Below are 16,219 nucleotides of genomic sequence, written 5' to 3' on the forward strand. Positions count from 1 at the left end.
CAAGAAGACTGGAGAGGGCAGTGGTTTGCTCCAAGAAGTGGAGTGAACCACAAAACTGTGGAAGGAGGAAAATACTGGGGGAATGTGCTAGACTTCTTTCAAAATACTTGATGCCTCCAGCTCTCCCTACTGCCTGCCACTATCTGCATCATAAGAATGGCTCTAAAAATTTTGTCTGATCTCCAGCTAAAAGGGCAAGGGATAGCCTGGATCTCAGAGGTGCAGCTGATGCACTGTACCACAAGACATCAGTGGTTAAAACAGAAAAGGCAGTGAAGGATGTGTGAGGAAGAGCCCAGACGGGAGGTAGAACAGGTGGCATTCAGAGAAGAAATGCTGGGCTAAAGATAGGTCACTGCTGCAGTCCAGGGTGGCCTTTGTTTGATTTAGTTTACTGCTTTTATAAATACTCAAGGCATGAAATGCAGTAGTACACAGATGGCACAAAGTTACCAGGCATCTGTAAACAATTGAGACAAAAGAAGACCATCTTGTTTCAGCTTCATAAACTGGAGGTTAAGAGAGGAAATTTGACAGTTTCCCATGCACAATGGGGTAACTTTCTAAGGAGAGAAGAGAACTGGGGAAACCAGGGCTGGTGCAAGACTACACAGGGACATGCTGGCCATGGGAAACGTTAAGAGATTGTTCCCAGCTCGTGTGGCAAAGACTGAAATTGTACCAGTTTAAACCTAAGTGCTGGAAAGTTTCACTTGGAGAAACCATAGCCCTGACCCTTTATCTCTGGGAAAAGTCCTTGCCAGGCAGTAGGGATTTCACAGTAGAAAGTTTCATTCTCCTTTCATTCCTCCCTCCCTCCACAGGTCTGATGGGCACAGAACAGTGGAGGCTGGTCCTTACCATCTGTCCGGGGTGTGGCACAGGGCTGGGCATGCCGCCGTACTGCAGGGAGCGGGGGAAGCCTCGCCCGTTGGAAGGGCCCACCTCCCGAGTGGTCTGCATTGGGTTGCCACTTGGGTCCTCCACAGAGGACGAGGAGAAGGAGGAGGAAGAGGAAGAAGAGGAAGAAGCAGGAGCCCTGGAAGTAGCTCGATATGGTGGAGGTTTTCCTCCATTTTCCAGGCGTTGCTGTCTCTTGCCTGGCCCATCTGGGTCTCGCGACCGAGTCCAAACACTGCCCGTGCTGGAGCGGCCGGTCCGCCGGCTCCTCTTCTCTCGTCTCCCATCTTCTCTGATCCAAAACTCTTCATCTGTGTCTCCATCTTCCCCAGGGAAGTGCTTCATCATTGCTCGGTGGAAACACCTCTCTAAGTTGTAAGCCATCTTGGTATATTCTGCAGTTGAAAAACCCCAAAAACATCAAGAACGGAGCCTTATAGAAGGAAACAACTAAGCAACATCAGACTTTCCCCATCAGATCAATCATCTCCCCTCCTCCAAGTTTCTTTAAGAAAGACTTTTGTTTCTAACTAGTTGGCTTTGGTTCCTAAACTTCCATAAGCAACACAGATCTGTTCAGTAACCCCACCAGAGGACAGGCACATAGGCATGACAAAGTACCACTGGCGGCACGGTCTGCGGAGTCAGCATTAACTCTGTTCCAGAGTAGTGCCAAGAATTACATTAGAGGAGCACCACCTCTGCTCGCAGGGATGTGTGACCTGCACAGTGCACAGTTAGCCAGCAAAGTGCTGGGAAAAGAAATGTGAACTTCCAGCAAGGCTATTTGATTATGTTCAGAGGCTTTTCTTGGACTCATTCGAATCTCTGCTATAGGCTACAAGACAGAGGAAAATCAGCAAATACATTTATTCATGTACAGTTTCTAAAGCATTTGCTGGCCCTGACATGAGAGCTACTGCCAACACCAGAGTCCCCAGTGCATCATTTCCACAGGACAGTCCTGCTGAGATGGGCTTCTACTTTCCGTTGAGTGGGTAGGAAGGAAAAGACATGTGAGAGGTGTTAATGACAAGGCCTTGAAGCAAATGACCTTCCAGTTGTTTCCACTAAACTAACCCTGAAGTTCCCTGGGGGACAGAGCTCTGTCAGTGGCAGTGCAGGTATGCTTTTACTTGCAGCCAACAGCAACAAGCCGATTAGTTCCTAACTGTTATCCCTTTCAAGGTGTTGCTGGTGAGACAGAGTCTGCAGTGATGACTCACCATATGGGAACTGATTTCTTACCTAAGTAACACGCAGAGTTTTAATTTTTAATTGGTATGGCAATTAAAACCAGGATTTCTCATTTGCAGACTCATGTTGTTCATTCAATAGACCAGGAACCTAAACCTGACATTTTCCATCCAAAGGACTACAAACCTGGTTCACTCCTCACTGTAGTACTCAAACACTGGGAGCTAACCAGACTCCAATGCTTTTCAAAGTCTGTGTTAGTTACTATGAGAAAAAGGGGCACACAGGCACACACAAGCACACGAAGAAATGAGCTCAGAAAGAAACAAGACTTTCTTCTCTTTATATGTTCTGCTGTCACCATCTACCAACACGGCAGCCCTTAGTATCCCATGCCCCTTCCAGCACGGCAAAATTGTGCTAAAAGCCTCACTAAAACCCCAGGCCTTATTACTCAGAAGCTCCTACTCTTTCATCTGGTCTCTCAAAAATATCCTCAAAGAGAAGAAGCACAAATCAAGGACTGGTGAGGAGGAAGAGATCACTGCTTTCTTTGACTGAGCACTGCAAATAGACAAATTTATTAACTTGCTGCTCTTACCACTGCCTTCACCGTTGTACTTAAGACAGTTCCTGAACATGGTCTTCATATCACCCACGAATTCTTCCTTGGTGCAGTACTGACCTCCATTTAACTTCTTCTCCATGCTAGAGATATCCATGGGGGCCTGAAATACAACCACATCTCCCTTCAGTGACAGCAAGCGTAGTGGGGCGTACAAAGTTGGAGCTGTAGCTTCCTCAGAGAGGGGATGGGGCAGCAGAGGATGCTCTCTAGAGAGGAAGCCTCTCATCTTTGGTTTCCTTGACTTGTAAGGCTAGAAAGGACTACTGGAGACATGCAGTTTGAGAGGTGAGAGTAATGCAGCCCACAAAATATCAAAACACTTCCAAAAAACTGCCTCCTGGTCAACAAAATGCATCAGTCAAGATGGCTGGATCACTTCCCATACCTTAATGATCTGGTAGTAGTTGGGAGCATAGGATTCATCAACGGGTTCCAAGAAGGGCCAAGAGTCCTTGTGAGCCTTCACCACATCTAGAACTGGTGTTACCAAGAGAAAGGTGAATGGTTACATATACACAGGGGAGGATTTCACTTTGAGCAAGTCATGCAAAGGGGAAAGCTGGGGTAGGACTAACCTTTGTACATGGCTGTGAACTCATCATCCAGTTCAAAGCTGCAATGAGAAGCACCACAGTGAATATGCAGACTGAGGACATGCTCTTGTACTTCATCTTCCCTTCCATCCATGCACAGTGTCACAATGCTGACAAATAGGCCTCATCACAAATACTCCTCTCATGTGGACCAAATTCAGATGTTTACCACCTTACTCCTCACTGTTCTCTAACCTCACTTCTCCCTCCTCACTCCTGTGAATGCTTACACTCCTCTCCTTGCCATACTCACTACTTCAATGCACTCACGTGCTGCAATGCCCAGTTGTGTACTCACATATCCTTGGTCCTTCGCTCTTCCCTGGAAGGGGAACTGGGATCCAGGTGGGACAGCTCAGGAGGGAGCTCCTTTCCCTGCGCCAGCAGCCAGGCCCGCTCTTCACGAAGTTTCCTCCTCCTGGCCCGTTCTGCAGTAGGAAGAGGTGAAAAAACATTCAGCACTACTTGTCAACTTCTTTCAGGGAAAAAGAAGACAGGTCCTGCAGCTCTCAAGGACTCCAATGACATGGTCTTGCTCCTTTGGCAAAAGCAGCAACAGCACAGGAGCAGGTGAGATGAGAATGCAGTGCACCATCAACACACCTCTTCACCATCCCTTGGTTTACCATCACCGATTTTGAAGCATTGCTGTGACACAGATGCTCCCCTAGGCAGCTTTCAGAAGTGGTGTGATACAGAGAGAGAAGTTCAACCAGACCTAGGCATAGATCAGCACTATGGAAAAAGCTGGCTTGTTGTTACCTTCCTTTAGGTGCTTCGGCTCAGGCAGGTAAACTCAGGGCAGCTGGTTTTGCACTGAAGGGGATGAAGAGCAGTGCAGAGGGAAGGGTGAAGTTCTACCAGCTGAGTGGCAATGAGTAACTGGGGACATTAATATCCTCCATGATCATGGCTAGCTTTGGGAAGATTGCTCAGGTGGGTCTTCATGGCCAGCAGCCAGAACAAGCAAGCTGCCACACAGGAAGACCACTGGGACAGCTTTGATTTAAAGAGGTGAGAGACAGGAAGAAGCAATTCTAGTAATATAACCTGTGGTTTGCAACCAGACAGCTGGCTAACAGATTGCTTCATAATAGAAAGTTTATGGGCTCTTATGAACCTCATTTCCTTTCTCTTATAAGAAATCTGAATTCATTTGACTTGCAAAACACCTGTGGTTGGACCAACCTTGCGTAGGAGCAGAATTCTGTGAAAGTAATGTTCAAGGAGAGATGTCACAGGAGTAGGACCCCTGACAACAGGCCACATCAGGGAACACCCAGAGAGAAAGAAAGATGGGAGAGACTTGGCTAACACCCTCTATCAGAAGCTTCATATTTGGAAAATGTCAAAGACTCAGGAAGTACCAGCTCTGGTGGAAAAATATTAATTTAATGTCTTACTCTGTCAGTCAAAAACAAACTTGGGATAGCAGCTGAGGGCACAAAAAATATAGGAATAGCTACAAAGTGGTTATTTATAAGGACATCCTTGGTCAGATATGTCAAACATTGGTAGAAGAAAGCCTGAATTTCCTGTTAGAAGACTCTGGGCAGCACTGAAGTTGGGAATATAGGACTTGGTTCTAAGGTGTCCTACAGAATGTAACAGCATCTATTATAACATTTCATGATGATAAGTCCAACATCCAATTGCAGGTAACAGAGATTATCTGAGTCTGTCCAAGCACAGTTCAGTACTTCATGCTTCTTTCCTAAAACTAGCATCACTCAGACGGTATTGCAATGGATGCATATTTGAGAAAGCTGAGGAAAACACGAAGTGATAATTTGGGCAGCAAAAGGAAAACCTCATGGCAACAGCAGCCAAGAGGTAAGGTGATGTAGATTTGTAGATTTTAGAAATCCTCCAAGGCCTGCCAAAGATGTGACTCGGTAAACTGACAGAAATCGAGGAGTGCTACCCTGGTACCAGACTGGATCTCAGTCAGGATTAATGGCAGGAACCTCTACCACAGCTAGTGATTAACACAGCATGTTACATATCAGGCAGAGCTCATTCTCACACTGTTGGCCTGGGTCGAGTCCTACCCAGCAGCTTTAAAATCTAAACAGTGCCCTAAAAAGTACCTCAACCAGCTAGAAAGTCATGTTTGTGAGAGATTATGACGAAGCAGCATCTGGAAAGAGAACTGAGAAACTCTAACCTGCTGTTGTGGTAGAAATCTAGAAAGCTGCCTTAACTCATAATTTCAGGAGACTACAGATGGGCCCAGTAGGAAACTTGCTACCTGGGGTGTGCATTGGATTGAGGGGAAGTGAAATCTCAGACTGGAAACAGGAATGTGTTTTAAAAAACAGGCATACAGTTCAAAACTGAGAAGAAGGTGAAGTGCTGATTAAGTTCATCAGAGAGCAGATATTTCACTTTGTATTTCACATCCTTCCTCTACAGAAGACCTAGGACTAGGGATGAGTTTAAACCAAAAGAAAAGCATCTCTGCCAAGAAAAGCTATGAATGTATGCTAATTTCTTTGAGTGGTTCTGATGTCTTTGAATCAGATGATGTAGTAATTGCATTTACCCAGAAAAGGAAGTGGCTTATCCCAAAGCAAAGCCATGTTACATTTATCTTTGCAGCTCTTCTGGAACCTCAAGATTAATTTTGTCTATACAGATGAAGAATTAAAGCACAGAGAATATGCAATTTTCCAAGGTGAAACAGATATCTGCAGCAGATATGGAAGCTGGATGAGTCTCAGTTTAAAGCACTGGATTAGCTAGGACTGGCAACCAGGAATATATGAAGGCCAAGGAAGTAATTGGATTTTCTAAAGGTTAGAAAGGTAAGCAGGTAAAAAACCCTATTCTTAGATAACATCTGGCATGCTACCAAACATCTGGTGGCAGACTGTTTCATCTTGGAAAGTTTACACGGTTTGCATGAACCTAATCTTTTTTTCCTTTTCTGATTCTTTATCCCCTTAAGGACTCAGGATACTGATATCGCCACACACTACCACCACAGCTTTCTGAAGATGCTCAGCCTTTCCCTAGAACTGCAACAGCCCAGCCAGTCACTGTGGCAGAAGCAGCAGCTCAAGGATTTCCCGTAAAGGAAGCTGACAGAGAGAAGGTGGTCAGAAATGATCCTGCTCTGACACCCATGCCTACATGGCACAGCTGAATGCCTGCTGTCTGTGCCTTGAGCTGATGTATTAAACACATTAAATACATTTGTTTCTTGCAGAACGGTTTAACTCAGCATTTATTTCATAACCAAAAAAAAAAAAAAAAAGCGCCTGGTCCCTTCATCTTTAGTTCTCCAATTGGTAAGGCCAGGAAAAAAATGTTACTCTTGCTGCTCCTATGTTGTCCCCTTCCCTTTCTCCTCAAAGGGAATTCTTCTTTTATCATGGACTGGGCCAAAAGAACCAAATGTTATTTAGCAAGAGCAAATCCAGCTAATCCTGCACACAGGGAAATCCATAAGGAGGCAAGTGGGGAGATGGAAGACAACTGAGAAACAACGTGAATAGCAGGAAAAAAAACATAGCTGAGGGAGAAAATAAGCATGATTTGAGGAAGAAAACACAGTCAAAGGGTGTACTAGAGAACAGCCACCAACACCAAGGGAGATAGGCAAAGAAGCTACAGTCAGACTAATTTATCACAGGTAAGTGCAAGAAAAGATATTCCCATTAGCAGGTCTGGCAGGGGAGGAATGTAAATGGCAGATCTTAATTCAAGATTTCAATCTTGGCTTTGAAAACTTCTGCTTCACACTTGGCTGCACGTTACCTTCCACTGCTTTGACCTTTTCCTCCATCTCTCTCTTCCTCTCCTCCTTTAGCAGCTGTTCCTGCTCCCTCTTCTGCACTGCTATAAGGATCTGGCGTTCCTCCTCTTCCTCCCTGCGCCTCTGCTTCTCCATGGAACTCAGTACATTCGGGTTTACCTGTGACAGAACAGGGCACCAAAAACTGTAACACATTGGCTTATTCAAGTCTGAGCATAGGAAGGATTACTTTGAGCAAATATTAAAGCAAACCTACAATGAATGGCTGGGAGGAAAAAAAAAAGGGGCAAAAATGGATTTGTATGCATGAATTCCTAGATGAAAAGGAACATGTAAAGGAAAGTTATTTGTCAAGCAATGAAATCCTACCGATACAAGGACAATGGAAGGAGAAGCGATGGGTTAGACAAGCTGTATTCTGCCAGGGACACACCGCGTGTATTTCCCTTCCCTTCTGGGCAAAGGATTCAGGCTGTTGACAGCACCACAGAACACCTCTACCTCTTCCAGCTAGCAGAGCTCCAAGTGGGAAGTGTGAGCAGAAAGAACTACGTTGCCAAACCTGGCTCTGCTATAAAACACAGAGTACTTCAACAGGAAAAGAGACTGGTGCAGCCTTGCATCGAGGTATCATTTGGAATGTTTTCCTTTCCCGTTCAAAATTTCTGTGTGCTAATTTTCCCTGAACTACGTCTTGTTTGTTTATTTGGACAGTTTTCCTGCTGGGTCCCAAAACCAGTTTTCTCACTCCAGGATGCCTGGCTCTTTATTGCTCCACTTCCTCAGCTCCCCACTGCCAGCAGGCTCCAAGGCTCTGTTTGATCCTGCTTAAGACTGCAGGTTTCCCGACCAGGGATCTCCTGCTCCTATTTCCCCAATGAAGTGCAAGATATGTATATGGAAGTGTGGAATTATCTTTATTAGCCTAAATTAATGATAAGACAAATGAATCAGTCATCCACCAGCCACTCCCACCCCTTTGACTTCTGCAAGACCAAGATACATGTGCCTTGTCAGCAAGGAATATCAATTGGAAAAGAACAGTGTACACACAGTTTGCTCCAACTTCATTTTCAGGGAATAACCAGCAACCACCACTTAAGTAGAAGGCATTTCCTGAGGATTAGCAATCAGCTGGGGTCCGTTGGCTGCTGCTCAGATCATCAACTTCTCCAGGCCCATTATTAATCCCCAGAAAAAAAAAAAAATTCTGGCCCCATGATTACTGTTTTGTCCTTGTTTCATTGCCTAGGAGTGGAACCTGGGGCTGCTTTGATAAACACCTACAAATGCTGTCTGGTTTCACGGTACATTCATTCCCCCTCTGCCTCCCCTTCCCCTACAAAGCCCTGAGCTGCCGTACAAAGTCCCACTCCAACTCCCTGTGGATGAGCATTGTGAATTATCTCCCTATTTCCAGCAGCAAAAATATTTTAAGAGAATCATATTTCAGCCACCAACAGTCATAGAGAAGTGTCAAAGAAAGGGTGATGGGACTCTTGACAAAATTAGGACCATATCCTGCATTTAGAGACAGACTGGGCAGCAAAAACACCAATCTTTTTAGGTGAATCCTATAGCATCATCACACCATGAGGGAACTCTGCCTATCTTCTTTTATTTTTCAGATATTTGCCAAATGTTAGTAGTTCACTTGTACATCCCTTTCCTAGGAAAATCATTCTGTGAGCCCATGTGCCTTAGCTTAGCCAGCTTCTCCTCACATTCAGCCTAAAGTTCATTTCTCCACTCCTCGTTCCATCCAGTTATTCCCAGTTAGGCTCTTCTGGGTGAGCACAAATCCTTCTGTTCTTCAGCCACATTCCAGCCTTTACGGGCTTCCTCAGACACTTACACAAAACTCCCACATTTCCGCAGTTAGGTTAAATGTTTCCTTAGAAAGCAATCCTTACAGCTCCAGTTGTCTCTCAGGCCTTTTCTCCCTGATGAATATCCAAATGCCAGAATGCTCAGGACTGAAAGTGCTATGCCAAGTACAAGAGGTCAAGAACCTACGGAATTGGGTTCTACATTTACACTTTTGATTCTTTTCATATCCCTTTCTTGAATGCTCTACCATCCGATTCTCTACTCACAAACTGCAAACAATTTCCTTTCAGGTCTGATCCTGACCATCATCAAACAGTTTACCCCTAACTTTCTTGATCAATCTTCAAATAGCAGTAAGAACCAAAAAAGTCAGACTCTGCAGCAATTAGAAGAGGTGAGCAGAAACCAGCTATCAGAAGTTGGTACACTAAGATATTTTATTGATGATGTGACCATCAGCCTTTAAACTCTCCAACCAGTAGATCTAAGCCAGCCTGGCATGACACACCAACTTCTCTGATTGTTGGTACACAGGTGAGACCTTCCCTTTCCCTGGATTCATACCACTTTCACCATTCATGTCCTATGGAAACACAAACACAACATCCAAGCTGCAGTGCTCACCACCAGAACTTTTCCAAGCCTGCAGGGTGCATTCAGCACCCTACACTGTAATGGTATCGACTCCATAGCATGTTCCAGGTCAACACCCCACAAATATGGCATTGACAAAGCAAGGGGACAATTTTAAGCAAAGGAAGGGTGTCATCCTACTAGATGTAGGAAGCAGAAGAAGAAAAGGGAAAAGCAGAAACCACAGACGCAGTGTAGTGAGCCCCAAGGGCTGCAGCAGACACCCACAAAGGCACCTGCTCCCTGCAGCACTTGCAGGGCAGCAGCAATGCTGGCTCTTTGAGACACTTCAGACACAGAAACAACCTGATTTTCAGAGGGACCCTCTGCCTGGTGTCCCCCTTAAGCCCACTGGGAATGAGCGTGCTCAACTCAGGGTTAAAAAAATACGCGACCACAAACCAGTAAACTCCTATGAGATGTGGTGGAAGCCGACGCCTATTGGAATGATAAAAACAAGAACCAAACTCAAGTTAAACTTCCTTCCTGACCACACAGGTGGCAAAAGGACGTTTCTCCAGCTTCCTCCTCACTTAGAGGATAAAAACCACAGCATCACCGCCTCCTTCCCTCCGGTAGAGAGCACTCCAGGACACAACATCGCTGCCTTCCCCTGGCCCTGCGAGACTTGAAAGGGCCAAACTCCTGCACAAACTCCTGCCGTTTGCTTTGCTCTCCACGCAGTTGGTATCAGACTTCAGGGGCAGAAGGCCAGGAGGCGCGGGTGCCCTGGACACCCTGGCCTCTCATCTGCCAAACCTTTCCTGCTCAGGTTTCCTCAGCGTGATCCTAATGAGGGTGCTGCTCAGGCGGCTCTTAATGAGGAGCTAATCTGAACCACCTGTTGAGAAATCCCCTGCAGGATCAGGAGCCCAACAAGCAGTTACATCTTGGACTGAAGCAGCTGCCAGGAGGAAGGGGTCACCTGCACTCGGCCAAGGTTTTCTCCTCCAGGCTCGCCTGCTGCCCACCCTCACTTGACAAACAAGATACTAGACATGCTCGCACCTTCCCTGGCTCCCCCGTGGCAGGGATGACTGCCACATCCTGCTGGGGAGCGCTGTGAGCATCACCACCCTCACACTGGCTGGCTCCCTGTGCCCCAGGAGCCAGGAGGGCCCCCCGCTCTCTGGAAACATTTCACTGGCCCACAGGCAGCAATTAACAGCCCTCTGCCACAGCAGACCTGGAGCACCTGCGGTACTGATTAGCATCATTCAGGCTCCATGTGTTTCCCACTCCCCTCCTCCTCTGGGATTTCTGCTGCCTGTGAACAAACACGTGTCCCTGTGCTTCCTGCACGGTGGGCTTTGCAGAGAGCAATTCTGGCCCCAAACTGACCATCACTGGGGTCTTATTTTCCTCTCGGCAGGCTTTTATCTGCAGCATGATGAGAGGTTCTTCCTTCCTTTTATTTATCTGTTCCAAGTAAGTATATTTATTGCAGGGAACTACTTTCTCCTTTGTTTTGAGGGAACCTCTGACTCTGGTTCTTGTGGAATATTCCCTGCAGCTTTATTTCCCAGGCTCTGACAAAACATCAGGTAACTACATTTTGATTACATCTGCAGTGAGAGATTATGCCACAACCTGATAGAATCAAGACAATCTTTTCCTCCAGAGCTAATCCCGAGTTGTCTGACTGATTGCTTTGGGCAGCAGTTGCCAGTTCAAAGACCCCCCATCTCCATGGCACCACATGCCTGGCTGTGCCGGCGTGACTGTTAGGGGCTGTGTGGTGAACTGGATCAGAAAACTGATCTATGTTAAAAATAACCCCGACCAAAGAAAAAGGTTATATTTAACTCCAGTCATTTTCCTGAGTCTGGTTCACTGCACAGACCCGCAAGGAGCAGCAGCAGCAGTGCTGTTACACTGATGGGGTGGAGGAGATGAGGGTGAAGAGGCATGGAAAGAACCATTTCAGCCAACATAGCTGCAGTTTGATAAGCATTCCTTTAAGCTGCCTACATTGTGACTTCCATTTCCAGCTGACCCCCTCCTAGCTCAGCTCCGCATGCTGCATCAGTCATTCTTCTCTCCCTCAGCACTATCTACATCCTCATGTGTTTGCAGCCTCACGTTTTCCCCTTGGCTGAATTTCTGTCATTTCCCTTTGTAAGCCGGTTCTTCTAGCCCTCTCATCCTTCTTCAACTTTTCTTTGAACTGCCTCGAATGTGCCAGCACTCTCATTGAAGTGGAATTCCCCAGACTGAGCGCAGATTTCCATATGCAGCTGCACCGGAGTCTGCAGCGAGGCCGGTTACCTCTGCGATCCAGAGGGCAGCACCTCCCTGCTCGCCATAGAAACCCCGAGTGTCAGCCTGCCTTTGACGGGCATTACCACCCATCTCTCTTTCAGCACAAGCACTTTCAAGCTACTCCTTCCCACTGAATAGCGATGCTGCGGTTTATTTTTTCCCCCAGGAGGCATCTGCTCTCGCCTCCCTCTGTCGTCCTCCCCCTCGCACCCCCCCTCACCTCCTGCTTGATTGGTTTGATGGGCTGATGGTCAGACATCCACCTGGGAGAAAACTCTGTCCGCTGCAGACGCTTCTCCTGAAACAGGGTTGAGAATTGAGGGAAGGAAAAAGAGAGTGGAGGAAATTAGGGCACATCGGTGACACTGGCAGGAGAAACTCTGGGGGCTAGAAGTGACCATGAAATCCCTATTAGCTTTACAAGGGTAGCAAACAAGCAAACTGAACTCAATCCAAGAACATCACGCTGGCTGCAGAGCCCATTTTACAAAGCCATCTAGCCGAAGGATCCCTTTCCAAATCTGTCCCACCTGAAAACATTCAGTTGACGGACAATACCCTTCGGAGTTTCAGGGCTCTGACATAACCAGCTCAAGCAGACTTAGCTAGAACAGCTAAAGCAGCCAGTGCCCCTCCAGCAGAGCCAGTTGAGAAAGGGCAGTAAAAGTGGAATCACAGGCAGTTTGCATAGAAAAGCTAGGCTGTAAATCGCAGCAGTTCAAAAGCACAGAGAATTCCCTGCTAGGAGAAAAGGGACACAGAACATGGCTGAAGACAGTAACCCCTTCAGCCTTCCTACCAACGCCGCCGTGCAACCATGAACCAGATCCTCGAGCATCAACTCTAGCCCTGCCACAGCATGGGGGAGAGCCTTTCCCCCCCCCCCAGCTGAACAGCCCCCACATCCATGACACTTGGAGGCTGGAGGTGGGGTGACGGGCTGCTTGGATTCAGCAACTTCACTCAGCAAACGTCCATGCTCTTGGAAGCGGTCAAAGAGAGGTAAACAGGATGTCATGTCTCCTCACCTTCTGTGCAATCATGTTGCAGATCTCCGGCAGGAAGTCTTCACTCAAGAGTTTGTAGAGCTGCCGCTCTCTAAGGGAAGTCCTCTCTCTGAAGCTCTCTGTGACCTGCCTCCACTCCTCTTCCGTCTGGCACAGCAGCCACCATGTTCCACGGCCAGGCCCTTGGGACCCTTCAAAAACATGAAAGGATGTTATCTCCACAGCAGTTATGACTAACAGCTCTTCTTGATCCCTTCTCTTCTCTCCTTAGGGCTCAGGAAGAGCAAAAGACACTGTTAATGGCCACTGTTACGAAAAATGTGCTCTTTGCTATAGACCCAAAGCTCTCCTCATCCACCAGAAGCACTGCTACCTCCCTTAGTGACACTGAAAGTGATGCCAAGACTCAGAGGAAACACACAGTTGAAGAAATAATGATGGGAAATGGCAATACACAGGTAGTATGACATCCCTGTAGCAAGGCTACATTCCAGTTATGATGGACCAGAGAAAAGGATTTAATTTGCTTCTTGTAATGGAGGCTGTCAGCCAGAGCAGGACATGGGGAAATACAAATACCTGATTTAGTCTGGTAGCAGAATAAAACCATCAAAAAATACTGTAATTTGAAATAAGCCCTTTTTTTTTTTTTAAGCACTGCAAACCTTTTCTGCAGTGAAAAAATCCCCCCGTTTTCCCCAAATGAAACATTTTGTTCGCAGGCACTTGAAAGAACAGAAGAGGAAGCGAAGGACAGGGTTCATCAGGCTGCCAGATGAGGGGGGAAGTTCCAAAAGTTCACATCCCATCCTTGCTTGATCCAGAGTGGGATAGAAGCAGATCACCCACCGCTCTGAGCGTGTCCCAACTACCAAGACACTCTGAGCTGTTCCACCTTGTGTGAAACATTTGAATACTAATTGTGAAGGAAGGGCTCTCTTTCATGGTGGTTGGAACACCCACCTGGAGAGGGGGAATGTGGTTCCTGCTCCGCAAATGTTTACACAGAGCAGGGAAGCCTCATGGGTTGCAACTTGTACGCTTTTGCCCCAGGATGCTCTCTAAGCAAAAAAGGTTGTGGCCCTTTTTTTTTCACTTGGGAGAAGGGGGGGGTGAGTCTTGAATCAAACACCTTCAGGCTGGGGAGTTCTCTAGACTTTTCTAGAGCTAACCACTGGCTCCTGGAAAGAAAGCAATGGCCACCACTGCCACTGGCAGATGTCATGCACCTTCTCATCACATTTTCAAGCAAATTAACAACGAAAAATATATAGAGATAAAAAACCAGAGCCGCTTTCTCTCTGAACCTGATTCTGGGCCCTTTATGGATCTAAGCTGCAAGTGCCTCTGGCATGCAAGCTGTCAAGTTGCCCTAGGAAGATCGGGAAGCTGCAGCCTCCCCCCAGCCACCTGCCCTCTGTCAGAAGCCTGGGTGCCATGGCAGTGGCACAGAGTGAGCACATGCTCTGGGTCAAAGGCCAGCCTGGACTTGAGCCCACCCTCAGCTTCAGCTCAAGTGAATGCTCTGGGGACTAGTAACGGAGATGGCAAAGGACCAGCCATCTGCCCACCTGCAGGGGGGAGCTTACCTGCATGCTGCCCCCAAACCCTGTACCCTTGTTTCCTATTCCCTTGCCAGCTGCCTACAGAGAACTCATTTCAATAGCAAACAGGACTAAGGCACTGCTTTGTGCCACCAGAAGATTACTCTGCAGCTGAAGTGACACAATTTGCTGGAAGACAATGATCTGATAAAACCCCCAGCGCCTCACGCGCACCGCTCTGGCTCTGCCGCCCAGCTCTGGAGCAGCCACCAGGAAATCAGAAGACAAAGGGCAAAGGGAAGGAGGCATGGGAAAGACAATGCCACCCTTGCCTTTTATTGTGAGGGAACAGGCAGGCCGAGTCCCTGGGTTTTGTGGAAGCCAGTGGATACACATGTATGACAAATGAGTCCCAGCTCCCTTGAACTCACATTCACATCGTGTTGCCAACTGATTCTTTCTGCTTGCCTTGTTAACCCTTAGGTAGGTACCCCCAAGATGTCATTTACTGTGCTCAGCCACTGAATGGCTACCAGGAAGGAGAAGTGAGGAGGATCAGAAAGGTTTTTCCTTCTCTGTCTTGGCATCACTGACCACACTCTCTTCCCAGCCCTAAAAAACACACCAGCTACCAACAGGGCCACATGTTTACCTCATGCCTGGAAGAGGGAGGACCATTCACAACCCATTTTTGTAGGTGAGCCCTCAAGGTCTAGTGTATCCCAGTAGGTTAGGTTTCTTCCTTCCAAAATCATCCATGATAAGATAGGAAGCCTACATGTGCCCAGGCTCCCAGCTGCAAGGCAGCCTGTAATCCTTGCAAATCCCTCCTTCCCAACTTGGCCCCAACCACCAGCAGAAAGACTCTCTCTTTCCTGAGAAAGGCTGGGTTGTTACAGACATCTCTCTGAGCTTTGACAATTTAAGAACTATGTTAGCCGATAGTATCAACCCTGATGCCGCAAAATCTCTTTACCATTTCTTATCTGAGTCTCATGGATTAGCAAGTTCTCTTCTGCCTTCTCTCTACCAAAAAAAAGAAAGAGAAGAAGTGATACAATAAATACATTACTTCACATCATGTGAAATGCAGCTGCTTCTAAGAAGAATGGGGGACACAGAAACTATTCAATGCACAGCAAAACCATGAAAAAAACACCCTGCAGAACACACGTTTGATATATATTTTCACATATATATTTATCATAGCTTCATAAAGTTTTTAAAAGTGAAGGGTGCAGGCTGAAGTTAGGCAAGTACAGTATTTCAGTTCTTGTGTAAGCATCCCGAAATCTATACTGACTCAAGTGGCTGGGATTTTTGGCTTCAAGTGCTACACAGTGAAAGTGTTCTTATCAGGAGCAAATCCTCTAACACTGCACACTGGAACTGCATTTGAAGTGAGGTGGTTGGAAGAGTGATGCCCACTGTTTCACCGAACTTCCAGCTCAGTCAGAATTTGCTTTGGAGAGTGATCAAAGCATCCACCAAGTCTGAGCTTGTTTTGCTTCAGATATGCATTGAAATTGTGGCTGCATGGTATATACATACTTATTGGGGGAACCCCAGAACTACATTATACTTTCCTCTGGGAACATATGTATTTTAAGTCTGTTGCAGGAAGAACCCTTCCATACCTCAGCAAATTTTCCTCCAGTAGTTTTTTCCGCTTTGGAGGTCGCCCTCGTCTCTTGCCTGTTTTCCCAGGAACATTTGGGGTGTTTGTCTGCCCCCCACATCCCCTGAAAAATGGCAAAACCACCATGAAATATGTGCTGAGCAAGGGAACTGAGGCTGGCAGGATGGGAGAAGGGCACAGAAATTGGAACAGCTGCTAGGAACCCAACCAAAGGAGGGATTAAATC

At 46.8% G+C, this 16,219-nt stretch overlaps 1 protein-coding gene across 1 annotated transcript in view; it reads right to left on the reverse strand.

Moving 5' to 3' along the window:
• The window catches only part of LOC113956954 (cat eye syndrome critical region protein 2), a 97,182-nt gene that overhangs the window by 9,153 nt on the left and 71,810 nt on the right, over positions 1 to 16,219 (reverse strand). The window contains 10 exon segments of the mRNA XM_027664043.1: positions 862 to 1,295; positions 2,699 to 2,825; positions 3,111 to 3,202; positions 3,301 to 3,338; positions 3,617 to 3,746; positions 7,081 to 7,237; positions 12,024 to 12,101; positions 12,832 to 13,001; positions 15,331 to 15,380; positions 15,992 to 16,096. Of these exon segments, the coding sequence (XP_027519844.1) occupies positions 862 to 1,295; positions 2,699 to 2,825; positions 3,111 to 3,202; positions 3,301 to 3,338; positions 3,617 to 3,746; positions 7,081 to 7,237; positions 12,024 to 12,101; positions 12,832 to 13,001; positions 15,331 to 15,380; positions 15,992 to 16,096 (1,381 nt within the window).

Source organism: Corapipo altera, unplaced genomic scaffold, assembly GCF_003945725.1.
Source record: "Corapipo altera isolate COAL_440 unplaced genomic scaffold, ASM394572v1 1, whole genome shotgun sequence".
Taxonomy (NCBI): domain Eukaryota; kingdom Metazoa; phylum Chordata; class Aves; order Passeriformes; family Pipridae; genus Corapipo; species Corapipo altera.